The 23466-nt window shown below is 46.2% G+C and overlaps 1 protein-coding gene across 2 annotated transcripts in view; it reads left to right on the forward strand.

Moving 5' to 3' along the window:
• pnpt1 (polyribonucleotide nucleotidyltransferase 1, mitochondrial) overlaps window positions 1-23415 on the forward strand; it is a 137625-nt gene extending 114210 nt beyond the window's left edge. The window contains exons 24-29 of one of the 2 annotated variants that reach the window (XM_072507824.1): window positions 12042-12148; window positions 12250-12305; window positions 14222-14300; window positions 14470-14517; window positions 17885-18066; window positions 21922-23415. In XM_072507824.1, coding sequence (XP_072363925.1) covers window positions 12042-12148; window positions 12250-12305; window positions 14222-14300; window positions 14470-14517; window positions 17885-18040 — 446 coding nt within the window. In that variant the 3' untranslated portion in view covers window positions 18041-18066; window positions 21922-23415. Of the gene's footprint in view, window positions 1-12041; window positions 12149-12249; window positions 12306-14221; window positions 14301-14469; window positions 14518-17884; window positions 18263-21921 lie in introns of those variants that run through there. The other variant, XM_072507823.1, reaches the window with a different exon arrangement.
• The last annotated feature ends 51 nt before the right edge of the window (window positions 23416-23466 follow it).

Raw genomic sequence — 23466 nt, forward strand, 5'->3', positions numbered from 1 at the left:
CATGAAACAAAAATGCTGAGAAAGTAAACCTGAATCATCATGCATCTATTTAACCATACCTTCTGCTTTCTACTTTTTGTAGCCATTCTTTTCTTTGTGCTCTTTTACCTTTACTATCATAAACTCCAATTTGAACATCAAATCTGTTAGTGTAACTTTATGAAAATATTTTTTGAAAGAAAGAAATGCTGGATTCCTTGTGCCTGTGTACAGTTTCTTGTAAGAATTCAATTATGTTAATCAAGCGTTCAGGACAATTTTGAACTTCATGTAAAAAGGCGAATGTTTTGTTCACATTTTCATTCTTAGATTTACTGAATGTTTGAAACTTAATTTGAAAACACCCACTCATGATGATGTACATGTATGAAGCATTGGATTTTCATTTTCCATTTGTGTTTTAGATTTGTGCAATAAAGGTATAAAGGTGTACTTCAGATTGGCGGGCAATTTTCCTTTGAAATGAAAATCCGGATTTTACTGCCAAAATACAGATTTTTGGTATCGAATACTGATTTCTGTTGGGAAAAATTGGCAGCTCTGTCTGATGATCCACGTTCCGTGGGATCCTTGTCCTTCAAAATGAGAGATATAGAGGCCTGTAAAAGTGTGGCAGGTGAGGAACCCCGTGACAAGGAACCATTAAAAATGTCCATTATTAATGGCGTTAACTGACTTGCAAACTTCTTGTAAAATTCGATGGGAAGCTCAAAAGGGCCGGGGCTGTTTGCATCATTCCAATGCCCTTCAGTACTTCCTCAGGACTGGGGACTTCCGGTTGCGGCGATGCGGAGCTAAGCCGCATGTTTTGGCAGCTCCCGCGATAACGGACTTTCGTGCTCTCCAGAGGAGCCCCAAAGGAGCTTTTTTGAATTAATCCCATGTGGGAAGGTGCAGTAAGGTCCCCCCTTACGATTTATGGCCGAGATCAGCGGTGGAACGACGAGAAAAAAGGCCCTGGAGCAGAGACCAAAACGAGGGGAAAAAAAGCAAGATGGCGGAGGGCGGAGAGCGAGCAGTGTGGGGGCCAGACCAGCAGGAGTTCCTCAAGCGATGTGTGGAGGAGCTGAAAAGGGAGGTGCTGGCGCCAATGCTGTTGGCGATCGAGGGGCTGAAGGAGGGGCTGAAGGAGACCCAGAAGACCCAGGCGGTGGAGCTTCGCGAGGTGAATGATAAAGTGAATACCAACGAGGACGCGATCCTGGGCCTGGCGGTAAAAATGGAGGTGCACGAGACGGTGCACAGGAGGTGAGCCGAGAGAATTGAGGTCCTGGAGAACAGGTCGAGGAGGAAGAACCTCCGGATTCTGGGTCTTCCCGAAGGAGTGGAGGGAGCTGATGCCGGGGCGTACGTGAGTACGATGCTCCATTCGCTGATGGGTGCGGAGGCCTCTCCGAGCCCCCTGGAGCTGGAAGGGGCCCACCTGGTCCTGGCGAGGAGACCCAAGGCCGATGAGCCGCCAAGGGCGATAGTGGCAAGGTTCCATCGCTTCGCGGACAAAGAAAGTGTGCTGAGATGGGCCAAGAAGGTGCGGAGCAGTAGATGGGAGAACGCGGTGGTCCGTGTTTACCAGGATTGGAGCGCGGAGGTGGCAAGGAGGAGAGCTGGCTTCAACCGGGCCAAGGCGGTGCTGCATAAAAAAAGAGTCCGGTTCGGCATGCTGCAGCCTGCGCGACTGTGGGTCACTTATCAGGATCAACACCATTATTTTGAAACGCCAGAAGAGGCTTGGACCTTTATTCAGACGGAAAAACTGGACTCGAACTGAGGGGATGTGGTTGCGGGGGGAGATTTGGTTGTATATGGGTTGTATATATGGGCAAAGAATACTTCATGGGTGGGATGATGGATGGGGATGTGGGTAGAGTTCTGGTTAAAATTCCTAAAATTTTCCTTTTTTCTTTTCTGGAGACGAGATGATGGTGATGGGGTATGTGGGCGTTGGTGCTGGAGGGAGGTGAGACTCGGGGATGAGGGAACTGGGATAAGGGCCGCAACAGGAGCTGCGCCACAGGGGGCGGGGCTGGTTCAGGAAAGCGTGGGCTTTTTCCCGCGCCAAAAAGGGGGGGGGTGGAAGAAGGTGAGGAGGAGGAGAGACTCCCACACGGGGAGATCAACGGGAAGGCGGGGGAAGCCGGGGTCAGCAGAAGTCAGCTGACTCACGGAAGTAGTATGGGGGGAGCAAAAGAGCTAGATGTAGATCTAGCGGGTGGGGGGGGAGAGGGGGGGATTTTAGGGTTGCTGCTGCACTGTCCGAGGGGGAACTGAAAATGGAAGAGGTGGTCGGGACGGGGGTTCCCCACCTGGGGGACTGGAGGGTGCGGGAGGCGCGAGCACGGGACTGGCCTAAGATAGGAGATGGCTAGTCGGGGGGGGGGGGGGGGGGGCGGTAGCCCCCAAATCCGGCTGATCACGTGGAATGTGAGAGGCCTAATCGGGCCGGTTAAGAGGGCCCGAGTGTTCGCGCACCTAAAGGGACTGAAGGCAGACGTGGCCATGCTTCAGGAGACACATCTGAAGGTGTCAAGTCAGGTTAGGTTAAGGAAGGGATGGGTAGGACAGGTGTTCCATTCGGGGCTGGATGCGAAAAATAGAGGGGTGGCAATACTGGTGGGAAAGCGGGTGTCGTTTGAGGCCAAGAACATAGTAGCGGACAAGGGAGGCAAATACGTGATGGTGAGTGGTAGGTTGCAGGGGACGGAGGTGGTACTGGTGAATGTATATGCCCCGAACTGGGACGATGCTGGATTCATGAAACGGATGTTGGGACGTATTCCAGACCTGGAGGTAGGGAGCTTGATAATGGGGGAGGGGATTTTAATACGGTGCTGGATCCAGCATTAGATCGCTCCAGATCTAGGACTGGGAAGAGGCCGGCTGCGGCCAAGGTGCTTAGGGGGTTCATGGACCAGATGGGGGGAGTAGATCCGTGGAGATTTGCCAGGCCTTTGGCCAGAGAATTTTCTTTTTTCTCCCACGTCCGGATAGATTTTTTTTGTTCTGGGCAGGACATTGATCCCGAAAGTGGAGGGAACGGAGTATTCGGCCATAGCCATTTCAGACCATGCACCGCATTGGGTGGAGCTAGAGCTGGGGGAGGCGAGGGACCAATGCCCGTTGTGGAGGTTGGATGTGGGACTGCTGGCAGACGAGGAAGTGTGCGGGAGGGTGCGGGGGTGTATCAAAATGTATCTGGAGGCCAACGACAACGGGGAGGTGCAGGTGGGAGTAATATGGGAGGCGCTGAAGGCGGTGGTCAGGGGAGAGTTAATCTCCATCCGGGCTCATAGGGTGAAGAGAGAGGGCTGGGAAAGGGAGAGGTTAGTGGGGGAGATTTTAAGGGTGGACAGGAGATATGCAGAGGCTCCTGATGAGGGACTAATCAGGGAGAGACGAAGTTCGACCTGTTGACCACAGGGAAGGCAAAGGCACAATGGAGGAAGTCACAGGAGGCGATATATGGATATGGGGAGAAAGCGAGTCGGATGCTGGCACATCAGCTCCATAAAAGGATGGCAGCGAGGGAAATGGGCGGAATCAAAGATGGCAGGGGAACTACGGTGCGGAGTGCGGGGAAAGTGAATGAGGGTTTTAAGGCCTTTTACGAGGAGCTGTATAGGTCCCAGCCCCCAGGGGGAAAAGAGGGCATGCGGCGATTCTTGGACCAATTGAGGTACCCAACGGTGGAGGAGCAGGAGGTGGCTGGTTTGGGGGCGCCAATTGGGGTGGAGGAGCGGGTCAAAGGACTGGGGAACGTGCAGGCAGCGAAGGCCCCGGGGCCGGATGGGTTCCCGGTGGAGTTTTATAGGAAATATGTAGACCTTTTAGCCCCGTTGCTGGTAAGGACCTTCAATGAAGCAAGGGAGGGGGGGAACCCTGCCCCCGACAATGTCGGAGGCGTCGATCTCTTTGATCTTGAAGCTGGATAAGGACCCACTGCAATGTGGGTCGTATAGACCAATCTCGCTGCTTAACGTAGATACTAAGTTGCTGGCAAAACTGTTGGCCATGAGGATTGAGGACTGTGTCCCGGAGGTGATTCACGAGGACCAGACGGGATTTGTAAAGGGTAGGCAGTTAAACACTAATGTGCGAAGGCTCCTAAGTGATAATTATGCCATCGGTGGGGGGAGAAGCGGAGATAGTGACAGCCATGGACACGGAGAAGGCCTTTGATCGGGTAGAGTGGGAGTATCTCTGGGAAGTGTTGAGGAGGTTTGGGTTCGGGGGAGGGTTTATCAGTTGGGTTAAGCTCCTGTATAAAGCCCCGGTGGCGAGTGTGGTCACGAACCGGCAGAGGTCGGAATATTTCCGGCTGTATCGAGGGACGAGGCAGGGGTGCCCCCTGTCCCCTCTGCTGTTCACATTAGCAATTGAACCTTTGGCCATGGCGTTAAGGGAGTCGGGGAAATGGAAGGGGGTGGTTCGAGGGGGAGAGGAACACGAGTGTCGCTGTACACAGACGACCTGTTGCTGTATGTGACGGATCCAGTGGAGGGGATGGTTGAGGTAATGCAGATCCTACGGGAGTTTGGAGACTTTTCGGGCTATAAGCTCAATGTGGGAAAGAGTGAGCTCTTTGTGATCCAGCCGGGGGACCAGGGAAGAGGGATAGACGACCTACCGTTGAGGAGGGTGGAAAGGACCTTTCGATACGTGGGAATTCAGGTAGCTAGGAGCTGGGGGGGCACTGCACAAACTTAATTTGACGCGGCTGGTGGAACAGATGGAGGAGAATTTTTAGAGGTGGGTCATGTTGCCACTCTCGCTGGCGGGTAGGGTACAGTCGGTTAAAACGGTGGTCCTCCCGAGGTTTCTTTTTGTATTCCAATGCCTCCCAATTGTGATTACTAAGGCCTTCTTTAAGAGGGTAAGCAGGAGCATCATGGGATTTGTGTGGGCGAGCAAGACCCCGAGGGTAAGGAGGGGGTTCCTGGAGCGTAGCAGAGCTAGAGGAGGGTTGGCGCTGCCGAATTTAGGTGGTTACTATTGGGCAGCCAACGTGGCAATGATCCGTAAGTGGGTGATGGAGGGAGAGGGGGCAGCGTGGAAGAGGTTGGAGATGGCGTCCTGCAAAGGAAAGAGCCTGGGGGCGCTGGTGGCGGCACTGCTGCCGCTCTCACCGACAAGGTACACCACGAGCCTGGTGGTGGCGGCAACGCTAAAGATCTGGGGGCAGTGGAGACGACACAGGGGTGCGACGGGAGCTTCGGTGTGGGCCCCGATCAGAGACAACCATCGGTTTGTCCCAGGAAGGATGGATGGGGGGTTTCAGAGCTGGCATCGGCAGGGATTAGAAGATTGGGGGACCTGTTCATCGATGGGACGTTTGCGAGCTTAGGGGCGCTGGAGGAGAAGTTTGGGCTACTCCCGGGAAACGCTTTCAGGTACATGCAGGTGAGGGCGTTTGTGAGGCGGCAGGTGAGGGAATTTCCGCTACTCCCGGCACGGGGTTCAAGATAGGGTGATTTCGGGTGTATGGGTTGGAGAGGGCAAGGTGTCGGCGATATACCAGGAGATGAAAGAAGAAGGGGAGGCTTTGGTAGAGGAGCTGAAGGGTAAATGGGAGAAGGAGTTGGGGGAGGGGATTGAGGAGGAGCTATGGGCTGATGCCCTAAGTAGGGTTAATTCCTCTTCCTCGTGTGCCAGGCTTAGCCTGATACAATTTAAGGTGGTTCATAGAGCGCATATGACGGGGGCGAGGCTGAGTAGGTTCTTTGAGGTGGAGGACAGATGTGGGAGGTGCTCAGGAAGTCCGGCGAACCTTGTCCATATGTTTTGGGCATGCCCGGCACTGGAGGGGAGTTGCGGGAACTATATCTAAGGTGGTGAAAGTCCGGGTCAAGCCAAGCTGGGGGCTAGCACTATTTGGAGTAGTGGACGAGCCGGGAGTGCAGGAGGCGAAAGAGGCCAGCATTCTGGCCTTTGCGTCCCTAGTAGCCCGGCGAAGGATCTTGCTAATGTGGAAGGAGGCGAAGCCCCCCAGCGTGGAGGCCTGGATAAATGATATGGCTGGGTTTAGCAAGTTGGAAAGGATAAAGTTTGCCTTGAGAGGGTCAGTGCAGGGGTTCTACACGCGGTGGCAACCATTCCTAGACCATCTCGCGGAGCATTAGATGAAGGTTGGACAGCAGCAGCAGCCCGGGGAGGGGGGGGACATCGTTCGTGTGGGGGGGGGGGGGGGGGGGGAGGAGGGGAGGGGAGGGTGATGGGGGGGTTTCTTTGGGGGGCATTTGAGCAAGAAAACACACGAATGATCCGGAAACTGACATGTACGGGATGAATCCAATGTACAAAGTTCTGTATCTTATTGACTTGCCATGTTCATGTCTTGCCACACAAGTTCTCTTTCTTTTTTTTTGTTGCGGGGGGGGGGGATTTGTTTGTAAGGTGAAAAATATTGTTGAAAAATTCGTAATAAAAACATATTTTTTGATTTAAAAAAAAAAAAAAAAAAAGTACTTCCTCAGGACTCAATGGGGCCTCTAGCTCCTTGCCTCCCTCTTTCTCCACCACCGGAAAGGACAACCCATCTAGGAACGCCGATAGGATCGAACAATAAACTTTGTGCACATGGGAGAAGAATAAAAAATCCTTATCCCTTGGGTGCAACAACTGCGATGGATCCTCCCTTTCCCCCCCCCCCCCCCCCCCCTCCCCTCCCATCTGCTCCAGTGCATTGGCTACCCCTGAGAGAGCCACCGACTTTGAGCTGGATCAGGAAGGGAAGCGACAGTCTCCTAATCGATGCTATATCCTCCCTATTTGGTGTGTAGACATTTACCAGTTCCACCAATGTACCCGCCAAAGACCCACTGACCATCACAAATCTGCCGTTGGGATCCGGAATGGCCTTAATGGCTGAACAAAAACCCCATTTGTTAACTAAAATTGATGCACCATGGGCTCTTCCATCAAAGCCCAAATGAAGCACTTGGCTCATCCATCCCTTCTGCAGTCTGGTTGATCTTTTTTCCACAAGTGAGTCTCACGGTAGCACAGTGGGGAGGGGTCGTGCAACGCTTCCTGAAGTCAATGATCAGTTCCTTGGTTTTGCCAACATTTAGAGAGAGGTTGTTTTCTGCACACCATGCAAGCAAGTGATCTTATCTCCCTTCTGTAGTCTGATTCGTCGTTGTTTGAGATACTACCCACCACAGTCATATCAAACTTATAGATTGAATTGGAGTTGAATCTTGCCACACAGTCGTGTGTGTATCGGGAGTACAGTAGACGAATGAGCACACATCCTTGCGGGGCCACGGTGTTGAGGACTATTGTTGCCTATCCTGACCGATTGGGGTCTGTTGGTGAGGAAGTCAGGGATCCAGCTGCATAGGGCGGGGTGAAATCCAAGATTGCAAAGTTTGGTTATTAGTCTTGTCGCGATAATGGTGTTGAAGGCGGTTCTGTAGCCTGTGAACAGCAGGCTGACGTAGGTGTCCTTGTTGTCAAGGTGTTTGAGTGTTGATTGTAGGGCCAGGGAAATAGCATCTGCTGTGGACCGGTTGTGGCAATAGGTGAACTGCAAGCGATCAAGACCGTCTGGGAGGCTGACGTTGATCCGTCTCATGACTAGCCGCTCGAAACATTTCATGATAACAGATGTCAGGGCCACCGGTCGGTAGGCGTTGAGGCAGGCTGCCTTGTTCTTCTTTGGTACTGGTATTATGGTGATCTTCTTGAAGGAGGTGGGGACCTCTGAGCAGATGAGTGAGGTTCTGAAGATGTCTGCGAATAAACTCGCCAGCTGGTCTGCGCAGGATCTGAGTGCTCGCCCAGGGACTCTGTCAGGGCCTGTCACTTTCTGCGGGTTCACTTTCAAGAAGGCAGCTCTTACCTCTTGAGGCTGTAATCATAGAATTTACAGTGCAGAAGGAGGCCATTCAGCTCATCGAGTCTGCACCGGCTCTTGGAAAGAGCACCCCACCCAAGGTCCACACCTCCACCCTATCCCCATAACCCAGTAACCCCACCCAACACTAAGGGCAATTTTGGACACTATGGGCAATTTAGCATGGCCAATCCACCTAACCCGCACATCTTTTGGACTGTGGGAGGAAACCAGAGCACCCGGAGGAAACCCACGCGCACACGGGGAGGATGTGCAGACTCCACACAGACAGTGACCCAAACCGGGAATCGAACCTGGGACCCTGGAGCTGTGAAGCAATTGTGCTATCCACAATGCTACCGTGCTGCCCAATAGTGGGTATGGGTGTGTCCAGGGCTGTTGGGGCAGGTGGCACTGATGTATTGGCTGTCTGTTCAAAGCGGGCATAAAATGTGTTCAGTTCATCGGGGAGGGATTCTCTAGCCCCAGCGATGCCGCCTGGCCTTGCTTTGTAGCCCGTAATCCCGTGTACGCCCTGCCATAGACAGTGTTTTATTAGTGCTGCGCTCATCCAAGCAAGTGCAGAGTATTCCAACAGACTCCTGACTTGTGCCTAGTGGGCAGGCTTTGAGGAGTCGGGGATGAATTACTCGTTATAGAATTCCCAGCCTCTGACCTGCTCTCATAGCCACAATATTAATATGCTGGTCCAGTTCAGTTTCTGTTCAGTGGTAACCCACAGGATACCTAAGCTTCCTTTTCTGCACCTTAAGCATCTCGTAAGTATAGCTGCCCAATCCCATTTGTCAATCTAATTGTCACCCTTATCAGTTCAACAACTATCACAGAATATAAAATATATACCAAACAGTGAGTTGATACAGTGTGTGCCTGTGATGATACCTTGAATGACATATTATTTTGGGACATTTGCCTTTATCCATCTCGGTACACGTGACAATAAACAAATCGAATCCAATCCAGTGAAGGCACTTATTTCAGGCTGCAGGACAGTTTTATTGCTCTAGTATGGTGGCCCATTGTCCATTCATCTATTGAATGTCTGGACAATGAGTCTCCTTTGCTTATTTCACCTGCTGGCAGAGCATCACAGTGAAACTTGTTTATATCAGGTATCATCTTTCAATGAATAGTGAATGAGAACAGGAGGCCTGGCAAGCTTATGTCTCTTTCCTCAGACTGAAGGCTGCTTAAAGAGTGCCTGCACCACACTAGCTCAGCTGAGGTAACTCGCTATTAAACCTAGGGCCTTTCTGGTTTGGATGGATCTATTCCGAAGCCTGGGAAATGAATCATTTGAAATAAATATAGAATGACTTGCATTTATACAGCTCTTGTCATGATCTTGGACACCCCAAAGAGCTCCACAGTCAAATAAGTATCTTTTGGAAGTGTATGTTGATGCAAATGGTTTTTCTGTTTGTGCTGATATAAGCTAATGCCATTTTTTAAATGGTTGTTTTTCGTGGGTATTATCGTAGTGCCTGCTGCTTATGCTAATTACATGTTTTCCAAAGATCTGATTTCACAGAAAGACGGAAATATATTCCTGACAAATCTCTGGGAAGTTAAATGTGTCATAAGATGGCGGAGGAAATTAAATCCCTATCAATTTTGTGGCTGTAGGTCAAGGTGACAAATAATTCCAGAACTTACTCTAGTAGAGGTGGCAATTATTTCAAAGAAGAATCCTTGTTCTCCCAGGAAGAGCACATTTAAATTTGTTCAATTAGCAATGTGACTTGGCTCCTCAGGAGCAAGGGTTCGAAAATCGTAGAATTTACAGTGCAGAAGGAGGCCTTTCGGCCCATTGAGTCTGCACCGGCTCTTGGAAAGAGCACCCTACTTAACCCCACACTTCCACCCCATCCCAGTAACCCCACCTATCCTTTTTGGACACTAATGGCAATTTTAGCACGGCCAATTCAACAATCTGTGCATTTTTGGACTGTGGGAGGAAACCGGAGCACCGGAGGAAACCCACGCAGACACGGGTAGAACGTGCAGACTCCACACAGACAGTGACCCAAGCCGGAAATCGAACCGGGACCCTGGAGCTGTAAAGTGACAGTGCTAACCACTGTGCTACCGTGCTGCCTTAATTGGAAAATAATAATTGGGTACTCTAAATTTTAAAAAAAAGAAGAGATCAAAAAGTATATGAAGCCATATAAGGTAGAATGGGAAGATAATTGCTCAATCCTCTAAGTTCTTCTAGTTTCACGCCTGACCCAGGTGGATTGCATCCATATAAGGTACTAAAATATACTAGAGGAGAGATGGAACAGACAATAGGAAAGGGAATAACGTTTGTTTCATTGAAAGTTTTTCCTCATGTCTACTCTGATTCTTGTAGCAATCACCTTAAATCTGTGGCCTCTGTTTACCAACCCATCAGCCAGTTTCTCTTATTTACAGTCTCTAAACACTCATGTTTTTGAACAACCCATTTTCCAGTCTATCCACATAACTTTAATCCTTCATGCCTGGAACTATTATGATAAATTTCTTCTGTACTCTGTCAAAGCCTTCATGCCATTCCCAAAGTGTGGCGCTCAGAATTGGACACAGTGCTGCCGTTGGGATAAAACCTGTGTTTTATATAGGTTTAGCATTCTTCACTGAATTTTGGACCCTGTCTCTGTTCATTAAGTCCAGGATCCAATATATGCTTCCACTTTCTTAATCTGTCAAAGATTTATGGACCAGCACTTCCAGCTCAATTTCTTCTTGCATAACTTTTAAAATGGTATCATTTAGCTTGTATTGTCTCTGCCCATTCTTTATATCATAATACATCACCTCACTTTTTCAGCGTTGAATTCATGTGTCGTGAGACACAAAAACAGAAAATGCTGGAAAATCTCAGCAGGCTTGACAGCATCTGTGGAGAGAAAACGAGCTAACATTTTCGAGTCCAAATCACTCTTTGTCAAAGTCATCCAGACTCGAAACATTAGCTCCATTCTCCCTCCACAGATGCTCCGCATCTTGCATCACCTCCTGCATCCTCCATTCTTCTGACTGGCATTTTCTTCATTCCCCTCTCGATTTTCCTCACCTATGATTGCAGAATCTTTCAGACATTTTGACACCGCTCTGAAATTCCACCATAAACCCCTTTGCCTCTCTTCTCTACTCACATTTTAAGAACCTTCTCAAAACCATATTTTCCAACAGACTTTCAGTCACGCCTCTTGATCTCTTGAGGACCAGCATTCATTTCCTTTGTGTATTTTATTTTCTCCTCTCTCATCAAAGTAATTTGGGCTGGTTTCTATTTTGGCCAAAGTTCCACTCATTACCCAATGTTATTTTTCATTTTCAATTCCCTGAGACCAATTGTAGTGTTCAAACTTAGTGTCATCAACACCAACAATGGGCGGCATGGCGGCGCAGTGGTTAGCACTGCTGCCTACAGCGCTGAGGACCCGGGTTTGATTCCGGCCCCGGGTCAGTCACTGTTTGGGTGGAGTTTGCACATTCTCCCCGTGTCTGCATGGGTTTTACCCCCACAACCCAAAGATGTGCAGGTTAGGTTGATTGACCACTCTAAATTGCCCCTTAATTGGAAAAGAAAATAATTGGGTACTCTTTTTTTTTAAAAATGTAAACATCAACAACTTGTATTTATATAGCGCCTTAATGTGATAAACATCACAAGTCACTTCACAGGTGCATTACAAAATAAAATTGACACTGAACCATGTAAGGAGATATTGGGGCAGACGTCCGAAAGCTTGGTTGAAGGGGTAGGCATTTGGGAGCTTCTTAAAAGAGTAACAAAATGTTTAGGGAAGGATTGCAGAGCTAAGGGCCTCAGCAGCTGAAGACATGGCCACCAGTAATGGAGTGATTAAATCAGGGATGCTCAAGGAATAGGTATATCTGATGGTTGTGGAACTTGAGGAGATTACAGAGATGGGGAGGATATGGAAGGATTTGAAATTAAGTATGACAAAAATGGCAACCAACATCAGGTCAGTGAGCAGAGTAGTGAGCACGGGCAGCAGAGTTTTGGATGACCTCAAGTTACAAAGAATAGAACCTGGGAGGCCAGCCAGGAGTGTATCGTAGTCTGCATGACTCAACTATTCCATTTTTCCAGCAGAACCATGAGAGCCTTCCATAACTACTTTAAATGTATTGTTTATCAAACAAAATTGTTTTTCTGTTCCTTTAAAAGGAGTTACAATATCCCAAGTAGATGAAGAAACATTCTCCGTATTTGCACCAACTCCAAATGCTATGCATGAAGCTAGCGAGTTTATAAGTGAACTCTGCAAGGACGATGTAAGTCTAATAATTAATTTGTATTTTAGCCTGTTTGTATATTTATTTATTCTATATTAAAACAAATTGGAACTAATTTTTTCCATTGCTTTATTCCACAGCAAGAACAGCAACTTGAATTTGGTGCAGTTTACACTGGCACCATAACTGAAATACGGTAAATTTATAAAATAAAAACCATGTTAAATACTGTTATGAGTAGAGCCTATAACCCATAAGCGATGAGAAAAACTCTAGATTTCATATTAAATGTATGTCTGTGTTTCAGAGAATTCTCTTGCAAAAGATGATCTGTTAACAAAAATGAATAGAATTCCCAAAGGCATAAATATAAACTCTGGATCCGTGACTAGTGAAGCTACCAATCATGGATATGATGCATGTAGTTGGTTTCTGTGCATTTAGATTTGTATGTTCCATTACTGACTGGCCTGTTTTTGGCCAGGTTCCCAGCAATGGTGCCCTGTGATGTTGGAATACTGCTGTAAAGGCAGAAAATTAACATCAGACTCTTGTATGCATGGCTCTTATTAGGTACTCCCAGATCAGCATTAGGAAATGAATGATAGAAATGGCAGGTAGGATTGTCCAATTCTTCTGTTGCAAGAGAGATGCAAAACAAAACTCTATTCCAGCATTGTAATTTAATCTATACCCTCAGAGGAGCACTTCTCTATTTTCCATTTCGCCTTCTACAACAGCTTTATTGAGTGAGACTGCCAGTTCCGTGTTGAATTGCCCTACGGGCAGTGAAGTGGCAAATGAAATACAATGTGGAAAAGTACGAGATTATGCACTTTGGAAGGAGGAATTTAGGCATAGACTATTTTCTAAATGGGGAAATGCTTAGGAAATCAGAAACACAAAGGGACTTTGGAGTATTGTGAGCAGTTTTGGGCCCCGTATCTAAGGAAGGATGTGCTGGCCTTGGAAAGGGTCCAGAGGAGGTTCACAAGTATGATCCCTGGAATGAAGAACTTGTCGAATGTGGAAAGGTTGAGGACTCTGGGTCTGTACTCGTTGGAGTTTAGAAGGATGAGGGGAGATCTTATTGAAACTTGCAGGAAACTGCGAGGCCTGGACAGAGTGGACGTGGAGAGGATGGTTCTGTCATGATATGCAGACATGCACATAGCTAATGAACACAGAGAACAGGACATAACCAATCAGCAGGCAGAACACTTGGGGGTGGTTTCCCACTATAAAAGGTACGAGGCACTCAAACTCCACCTCTTTCCACTGAGGACATCTACAGAGTGAGTCCGGTGTATATATCACGTAACGCATACAGCACGTGGCTAAGAGCTAGTCTGGTTCAGTCAGACAGAGAGATCACACTTGGGTTAGCAGAGAGTCGAACTCACAGAGAACTGTGCTAACTGTGTGACAGGTTCAATAAATCAATAAAAACTATCTTCAAGATCTGGAGTCTATTTCAGTTATAGCTGCATCCAGTTGCAGCCCGTGTTATCTCAGTGTGCTTAACTCAACAGTTTCCACTTCTAGGAAAAACTAGAACCAGAGGACACCATCTCCGACTAAAGGGACGATCCTTTAAAACTGAGATGAGGAGGAATTTCTTCAGCCAGAACTCTTTACCGCAGAAGGCTGTGGAGGCCAAATCATTGAGTGTCTTTAAGACAAGGATAGATAGGTTCTTGAAACAGTAGGTGTGTGTGTGTCTGACTGTCAGTCTGACAGATTCTGACCGAGGCGTTGTTCCTCGTGCTTGTGTTGATCTTGCCTGCAGTAGGCTAAGGACAGAAATGTGCGCATGTGCACAAGGTAGTGAATGAAATTAAAATGACAAGCCACCAGAAGCTTGGCCTCATACTTGTGGACTGAGTGAAGGAGTTCTGTAAAGCAGTCACCCAATCTGCATTTGGTCTCCAGGGTGGAGGAGACTGCATTCTGGGCAGCAAATACAGTAAACTAAATGGAATAAGTACAAGTAAATTGGTTCACCTCATCCTACTTTAAGCTGCCCCACCTAATTTTACACCGGCATTTTACAGTAAGTAATGTAATTCTTGATATAATGAAGTTGACTAAGTATAATTTTTGTTTATCTAGGGATATTGGAGTTATGGTGAAGCTGTATCCCAACATGACTGCAGTTTTACTACATAATTCACAACTTGACCACAGAAAGGTAAGAAAAATTCACAACTGAATACAATCCACATAATAAGATCAAGTAAATGTGGAGTGTATGTACACATGATCTCAACAAGTATTTAACAGTTCATGAATTCCATGAAAATCTGTTTAATAAAATGTCTTATTATAGTGTCCAAATATTTTCTTTTTCTTTCTCATAGGTAAGACATCCAAGTGCCATTGGACTGGAAGTTGGACAACAGATTCAGGTATTGTTGTTTTAGGAATATAAGAAATGGGAGCAAACAAACACCTTGGGCTGGATTCTCCACACCCCGACACCGAAATCGCGGCCGGCGCCGGGGCGGAGAATGCAGTTTCTCGCATGGAATCGGGACCGGCGCCGGTTACCCAAAAAGCGGCGTACTCTGAGAGTACACCGCGCCGAGTATCGCCTACCTGCGACCATTGCTGGAGGCCTGCCCCGCTATTCTTCGCCCCCGACCGGCAGAAGTCCCAACGTCATGGATTAACCTGCCGGTCGAGATACTAGCATGGCGGCTGCTGACTCAGTCCGTGGCCGCAATGGTCGGGGGAGGGCTGATCGGAGGGCTGGGGCGGCCTTGTATGGCAACGCGCTAATTTTGGGCGGGCGGTCCAGGTCGGGCGCGCAGCCAGTCAGGGGCACTATGTTTAGGGTCCAGCTCCATGGTCTGAGTCCGCCATGGAACACGGTGCGGCCGCTGGAGGCTGCCACCGTGCACGTGCGGAGGCCTTTATCTGCAGCAAAAGCTGCTAGTTTTACGATGGTTCACTACTAGCCCCCTGCAGGGCTATGAATATGCGGCCCTTTCCCACCAGAAAAACTGGAGTGAAAGGCCACAGTTTTTACGCCGGCGTGGGGACATAGTCCCAAAAACAGAGAATCCAGCCCATTATGTCCCTTGTCATTCAGCATGATCTCCTGCCTCAACTCTACTTTCCTACCTGCTTGCCCTTGTCCTTGGTTACCTGAGACACCAAAAATCGTCAACTCAACTTTAAATCTACTCAAGGAAGGAGTATTCACAACTGTCCGAGTGAAGAAAGTTCCTAACCAGAAGAAACCACCTCTGTGTCTCCCCTGTCAAGCCCATTCAGAATTGTTTATTTGTCAATGGGATGTCGTTTGGTAGAAGAATTCATTTAGAATTTCAATGCTTTTGAATGCCGTCATTTACTCTCACTCGTGGTTTTTTTTGAACCAAGTTTGCTAGACTTTTGAATTTTAAATGTATATTATTTTTAAATGCTTTGTCATAAAGTCAGACTCCCATGGTATTGTACATGAGCGGTCAGTCAAGACCAAGTGAAATATTGAAGTCAAATAAAATTAGGGTGTGTGGAGAGGAAAGGGGGAACAGAGGGACATCAGAGGTCGTCAAGCTGATTGAGATATGTCATGGGTAGAAACATTCCATGATGCTAGGATTGAGGTACTGTTCAGTGGGGAGTGGCGGACAGCTAAAACAAATCTTCACAAACCATTTGGCTACAGGGGCAAGGTTACCACAAAATTGTTAAATAAAATATGTTGAATTTAATATATAATTAAATCTGATGCTCTAAGGACGAGCAAACCTGATACTAGAATGAAACCTGAAACTATCCCTCCAATTCAAATCCCAAAATTGGCATTAAACATCATTTCAAAAATTGGAAATGCTAATGTACTGCAGTTCAGTGTAACACAAGCAGCCACTACAACTACAAGGAGCATGTCGCCTTTTCTCGATACCAATGGAAACATCAACCATGTCCATTTTCAGCTTTCTGTTATTTAGAGATGGCTAAAGGCAGTTGAATGTAAGAACAACTGTAAAGGATGCAGCTAATGCTTGTGACAACTTATATTGGTATTATATATTATGGCGATAGTTTTATTTGTTCCTTCCAAAATCATGTTGTTGATTAAACCTAATAATTTGTGATGGCCACAGGCCCGGGAGAATTGGGCAGGAGTACCCACATTAAATTCCCAGCATCGGGAAAACTGTCCCACTTAAGTTGGGGGCAGCAGGATGTAAATTAGGCTCATTAATAAGCCATACCTGCAGCCTGGTTTGGGGGCTCACTCCCTAAATCAGTCGAGAGACCCAGCATTGGGAAGGGGTGGAGGGGAGCTGACCTCCTTGGCCTTGCTCCTGAGTGCACTGCTCCTCCTATCCAGCAACCCTTTTCCCGTGACCTCCATCCTATCCCACTCACCTGTGTACAGGGGCCAGTGGCGATCCCTCAGTCTGGGCCTCAGAAAATCATCTGCAGCAGCCCCTACTTATGTAACGCTGTTGTTAACGGAGAATGACAACCTCTGGCTGGCTAGCAACTCTCCAGGGTGGGATTGCCACCATACTAGGGACTTAATTTCATGGAACGTTGACGTTGGCCAATTAAGTACCTCGGGGCACTTAACTGTCGTCCAGCCCCCCCCTTCCAGTGAGATGGAGCCCCACTGGTGAGGAGGATCCCTGCCGCTAAAACCAAATTCTGGTTATTATGGTGGGGGGGGGGGCTTTATCCAAAAAGCACATATTGTTTGCAGCTGACGATTTGTTATATTTCTCTTCCAAACTCAAGAAAAATGAAGCTATGCAAAACAGAGTGCCTGATTCTGAAGCTATTCAAATGTTCTCAAAGTTGTTCATTGATTTCAGTAGATGTTAATATTGAGAAAGATATGGGGCGAGATTCTCCACTCCCGCGCCGGTTGGGAGAATCGCCTGGGCCGCCAAAATTTCCCGGGACGCCGGTCCAACGCCCTCCCGTGATTGTCCCAAGCAGCGGGAACGACCCGTCGAGTTCCGCAGGCCGGAGACACCCAAAATGGCGATTCTCCGGCACCCCCGCTATTCTCAGGCCCGGATGGACCGAGCAGCCAGGCCAAAACGGCGGGTTCCCCCCGGCGCCGTCCACACCTGGTCGCTGCCGTCGGGAACAGCACGGGAACGCTGGGGGGACGGCCTGCCGGGGGGGGGGGTGGATACTGCACCGGGGGGTACCTCAAATGTGGCATGGCCCACGATCGGTGCCCACCAATCGTCGGGCCGTCCTCTCTGAAGGAGAACCTCCTTCCTTCCGCGGCCCCGCAAGATCCGTCCGCCATCTTCTTGCGGGGCGGACTCGGAGAGGACGGCAGCCACGCATGCGCAGGTGACGCCAGTTATGCGGCGCCGGCTGCGTCATCTATACGGCGCCGCCTTTATGCGGCGACAAGGCCTGGCGCGTGTAGATGACGCGGCCCCGATCCTAGCCCATTGTCGGGGCCTGAATCGGTCTGGATCGGGGCCGTTTCGCGCTGTCGTGAACCTCGACGGCGTGGGCACTTAGGAGCGGGAGTGGAGAATCCCACCCATGGAATTGAAACTTTGCATATATCCTTATAACTGTGCTACTTTCACAATAATTTTGTCAGGTGCCAGGTGGATGTTAGTACTCATAAACAACCTAAGCATTTAATCTTTAACTTTCAAACATTTGTTGTTTGCTGAGGCTTGTAAATTCGCAGACGTAAAATCTAGATGAAGAGTTTTAATGAATGAGAATGTTGAAGTGCAATGAAAGCATTAACATGGAGAAACATTTTTCTTTGAAAAACAGGTGAAATATTTTGGTCGGGATCCCACAGATGGAAGGATGAGGCTTTCTCGCAAAGTACTGCAATCTCCAGCTGCAACAGTAGTTAAGAACCTGAGTGACAAAAGTAGTATTGTGATAGGAGCAAGAGATTCGTCAGCATCCAGTGCTTCCTCGTAACCATGTCGAAAGTGTCAGACCAAATGGTAACAATTTGCATAAGGAAGCTTAAATGACTCTTCCAGCTAAACAGACCTTTATTTTAACATAACAGGCTAAACATTATTGTAATATATTTTCTATACACACTAGTACTATATAAATTCATTTTATATGTTCTCCTCCATTGGTATTGTAATTGTCAATAATGTCTTTGGTGTAATAAAAGGTTGATACAAGTAACATTGAGCTCCCTTCTGCACAAGTATTTCCAAAATACCAAGGAAATAGATGGAAATGAAGCAGAAAATATTTGTGTTCAGTATTATTTACATACTTAAAAGCTGTTACTGGGGGAGTCTGGGTTCTTTTCCGACATTTCTGGTTAATTCTACAAGCAAAATTGGTAGGGTGGCCGGAACTGGGCAAGCAGTGGGATCTGCAAAATCTATATGATTTTCAGCTGAGTAAAAGCCAGCAGTACCCGTTGCACATTTGGGGGAGGAAAGAGTTGGGAAGAAATCAGTCCCTAACTATCTAAGCCTTGGATCTGCCGGCATAAACTCTGAAGTTGGCTAGGCGGACTTGCTAGGACTTCCGCAGGTATAGATTTCTCAGTCATTTGGTCAGAAGATTTTTAAACATGGTGATAAGCTTTCGCACGTGTCCAAAGGAAACGGTTTCCTATCTGTGTATTCATGGTGCTTCTCAGCTAGCCATTTTGCCTGCCTGTTCGACCTAAATAGATCCTGGCACAGTTGCCAACCTGCCTAGAGAACCTCCTAACCTTCCTGTTCGCTTGCTCACCCACCCTTCTGCTCCCCACCTGCCAGTCCCTGGGTTTTATTTTGCCCATTTGTCTTTGTCCTTCTCAGCATATTGAGACATGAAAGAAGAGAGTGGAAGAGTGAATTGTAAGAATTGAGGGAGAGTGAGAAGTGAAGATAAATGAAAAATGAAGCTAGAGCAAGTAAGAGGCATGGATGTGGAGAAGAAAGGCCTTTTACACAATCACAATGAGATGAGGACAAGGATTAAGACATTTTTTTTAGGCTCAACCAAAAATTAATTCCATGTAAACAGGGCTGGTTTAGCTCAGTGGGCTAGACAGCTGGTTTGTGATGAAGAACAAGGCCAGCAGCGCGGTTTCAATTCCCGTACCAGCTGAGAATTCTGGTTCTCCCTCTATGTACCCGAACAGGCGCGGAATGTGGCGACTAGGGGCTTTTCACAGTAACTTCATTGCAGTGTTAATGTAAGCCTACTTGTGACAATAAAGATTATTATTATTATTATTATTGAAGTGCCCTTTCGATGGGTCGGTGCAGACTGATAGGCCAAATGGCCTCCTTCTGCAATGTAGGGCCTCTATGATTCTATGAGCATTAATATGAGTCTGTAAATTCACATGTTAAGTGCAAAGTACTCAGCCAAACTTTTAAACAATGCACTTTGTCTCCTGTTACCTGACAGCTTGTTTAGGCCAACAAACATTATACCAGTGTTGACATGAGTCTGACCCTGGAAATGTTCAGTTTTGGTTCTCATGGCAAGGGATGGATGTGGATTGTGCTCCACTGTACGAATGATGGGGCTCACAACTGAGTGCAAAATTCAGACTTGTGCGGGTCCCTCCATTTCTTACTGACTGTCCATTAGTTTCTGTTTTATGTTCTTGTTTTCTTTTTTTTTAACTGAACAAGTCTACATCTTTATCCCTTACACTATATGTTCTTGCTCCATTTCAGATACTGTATTCACTGACCAGCTGTATGAGTATATCTGACCTGTTTTTACTTCTCTATCTGGCTATCTGCTTGCCTCCCAGCCATTAATTCTTTCTATTTAAAAAACAAAACAGTGGCTAATTTCAGAGAAAGAATCCATAGACTAGTGCAGCACAGAAGGAGGCCATTCAGCCCAGCAAGTCTGCACCAGCTCTTTCGAAGAGCAATCCAGGGAGTCCTATTCATCTCTTTCCCGCATACCTACAATTTTTCTCCTTCCAGTATTTATCCAATTCCCTTTTGAATTTATCTATATCCACCACCCTAGCAAGCAGTGATCACTCAATGCGCAAAAGAGTTTTTCCACATGTCGCCTCTGGCTCTTTTGCCAATCGCCTTGAATCTGTGCCCTCTCTTTATTGACCCTTCAGCAATTGGAAACAGCTTCTCTTTATTTTCTCTGAAGACTTAGTGATTATAAACACCTTTATTAAATCTCCTCTTATCCTTGTCTGCTCTAAGGGGAAGAACCCAGCTTCTACAATCTTCCATCCTTGAAATCTCTTTTAGACACTCTCCAAAGGATTTCTTTGCTTCCTAATGTATGATACACAGAATTCAGACAATATTTCTGTTGGGCCAAACTCATGTTTTAAACAAGTTCAGCATAACTTTCACACTTTTGTACTTTATCCCCCTATAATAAAGCCCAGGATCCCATATGCTTTGTTCTGCCACCTTCAAAACATTTTTGCACAATCATTCCACGGTCTCTTTGTTCTAACATCCGTTTCAAAATTGGACCATTTACAGTAACTTGCATTGTCTCTTCTCATTCTTTCTCCACATTTAATGGCAAAGCAAAATTTTCACAAGCCGGGAGCACTTTTGAACCTCTTCATACTTTCAGCTATTTTGAGTCCACTGTATAACGCAGTCTTTCATGTAATGGGTTTTTGAAGAACACTCCTTTGTTTTTAGTGCCCTATAAAAATCTACAGGAGAAATTTTCCAGGTCATCAATAAACAACTTTAGACCAAAATTATGGTATTTTATTCAATAAAAATGTTCACAATTCGAAGACTGATTGCAATGTAACATGTATCAATTCAGTAATCTATCTAAAAATTTGGAAACGTAACAATTATAATAACAAAAATAGACCAACATATTCGACAGCGAACAAGAAAATGGTGTCCGGGACATTAAGAAGGAATATTGAATTAAAATTATGAAACATACACCATTCCTACATTACAGGCATTATAGGTGCATCTAAATTTCATCATTTATCACTTTGTTGAAGACCCAGATCATATAAGCTACATCAGTACTTTTTTGACCATGCATCTTATGGTGATGAATTTAGCTGAACTTCTCAGTTCTCTCGATTGCTCTGGGAGTGGTGGTAACCAGTTCTGAAATTGGGTTGACTGCTTAAGGGATTTTCCAAATAAATATTGACTGTCCTTGTTTGCAAAGTTTAAAGCTTTTGGCATGAGGTTATTGTTGTCCAACTGGTATTGAGGGACTAAATAAAATGAAACATCTGAAAAATTCTTCCCTGATTCTGAAAGGCAAACAAAACTGTTCTGTGAGGCAATGGCCATCCATGATATACCCTAAATATAGATATTTAGCTAATGCTCTCCTCCCCTAGCATGTCCCAATTTCCAATGTACAGGATCAGAAAAAGCCATTCCTGTCCATCAAGCTAAAAGGTTTCAAATTTGATAACCCACCTTTACTTTTCATATCCTTAAGAAGTCCCCTTGATATTTTTGATATTCTCCACTTTCATTGCACCTTTAGGGAGGATTTTCAACTGTGAAAATTTTATTTCTTTATTGTGTATTCATCCTTCTATTTCTAAGTTTGAATCATGTATCCTTTTCCTAGAACTTAAAAGATTTATCTGGGATCAGATTCTTTTATATCTTTGATTCTAACAGCTCAATATGGTCATATTTAAGCTTTTTTTCTCCATTATAACAACTGCATAATTATTTGTCAGCTTGGATGTCATTCTTTGCAGTTAATATATATTCTATGAAATGGTTAACAAACAGTGCAGGGATACGGTATCTCGCAGTGATGATTGCTTGAATTGTATACACCATTTAAGACACTTATTTCTTCCATTTCTCTTTTTACCCCCATTTTCTCTCCTGCAGGAGTTTATTTCAGGCTGGCATACGGTTTAATTGGAGTCACGTTGCTCTAGTATGGTGCCCTATTGGCCAATCATCGGTTGAATGTCTGGGCAATGAGTATCCTTTGGTTATCTCACCTGCTGACAGATCATCACAGCTGAACCCAATCCTGTTCACATCCGATTGTTTTCAATGCTGGAGAACAGGAGCCCCGGTGGACATTTCCTTTTCCCCTGCTCAGACAAAAGGCTACTTAAAGGGTACCAATGGCCACTTTAGCTCAGACCAGCCAATTCACTGTTAGTCCTGGGGCATTTTTGTTTGGATGAACCTATTTCGATTTTTAAAAGGTGCATCATTTCAAAAAATTGCAGAATGGCTTGTTTTTATATAGCACCTTTCCTGACCTCAGGACATCCCAATGTGCTTCATAGTCAATTCAGTACTTTTTGACATTTGATCACAATTGCAATGGAAGAAACATGGAAGCCAATTTGTGCATAGCACAATCTCACAAACAGCAATGTGACAATGACCAGATAGTTTATTTTTTCAGTGCTGCAGGTGAGAGGTAAATATTGGCATTGTCCCCGAGGTAATTCTCTGCTCTTCTTTGAAGTAATGTCAAGGAATCTTTTGCACATACCTGATGGGGCAGAATGTGCCTTAATTTAATGTCTCATCCAAAAAAACAGAACCTCTGACAGCCTAGAGCCCAGTGTCTGTGGGTGGCAGGTTTCTCCTTGATATGTTGGTCTTTATGAAAGATAGTAAGAGGTCTTGCAACACCAGGTTAAAGCCCAACAGGTTTGTTTCGATATCACTAGCTTTCGGAGCGCTGCTCCTTCCTCAGGTGAAAGATGTTATTGTACAAACATTTGTCTAACAACCCATTGTTGTGATAAGCACAAGGTTTTGATACAGCAGTCATATGCTGCAATTGAGAAGTTTAGCTGCTTTTTTTACAAGCTGCACTACATGCCAGGGAAGGGCCCAAAAGTCTTGAAGAAGTCCCTCTAATTTTTATTTTAGAAAAGAAAAACCAGATTGGTTCTTTAAACATCTGAAGGTGGCACAATTGGGGTGCTCATCTCTCTTTGGCAGCCAAAATATCGAGTCTCATGGAGCATGTAGGCACCAAATGCACGCATAATGGGACCTACCCCATCATTTATCGAGGATGTATTTGTGTGAACATTTAGTCAGTTATCGGAGATGGTCAGCATTACGTGATTAGTGCCAATCTTACCCTGACCGCAGTCATCGAAAATTTGAAGGAGCAGGACAGCCACTTAAACAACCCAAACACCTATTAGGCTACTAAATTTCAGCTGTTGAGCATGAAGTGTTAATTTTGTTACTTTTTAAAATATGTTTATTATTATGCACTCACTTTAATATTACAGGTGAATGAACGTACCTCAGCCTGCCCAAAATAAAGCTGCTAGATTGAACTTTATGTTGATGCAAATGGTTATTGTATTTTAGCCAATAAAAGCTCCTGCCCAATCTAAATGTGGTTGTTTTTGGTAGTGGTTGCAATGATATGTATAGTACAAGGGGAGT

This window comes from Scyliorhinus torazame, chromosome 1, assembly GCF_047496885.1.
Source record: "Scyliorhinus torazame isolate Kashiwa2021f chromosome 1, sScyTor2.1, whole genome shotgun sequence".
Classification (NCBI taxonomy): Eukaryota; Metazoa; Chordata; class Chondrichthyes; order Carcharhiniformes; family Scyliorhinidae; genus Scyliorhinus; species Scyliorhinus torazame.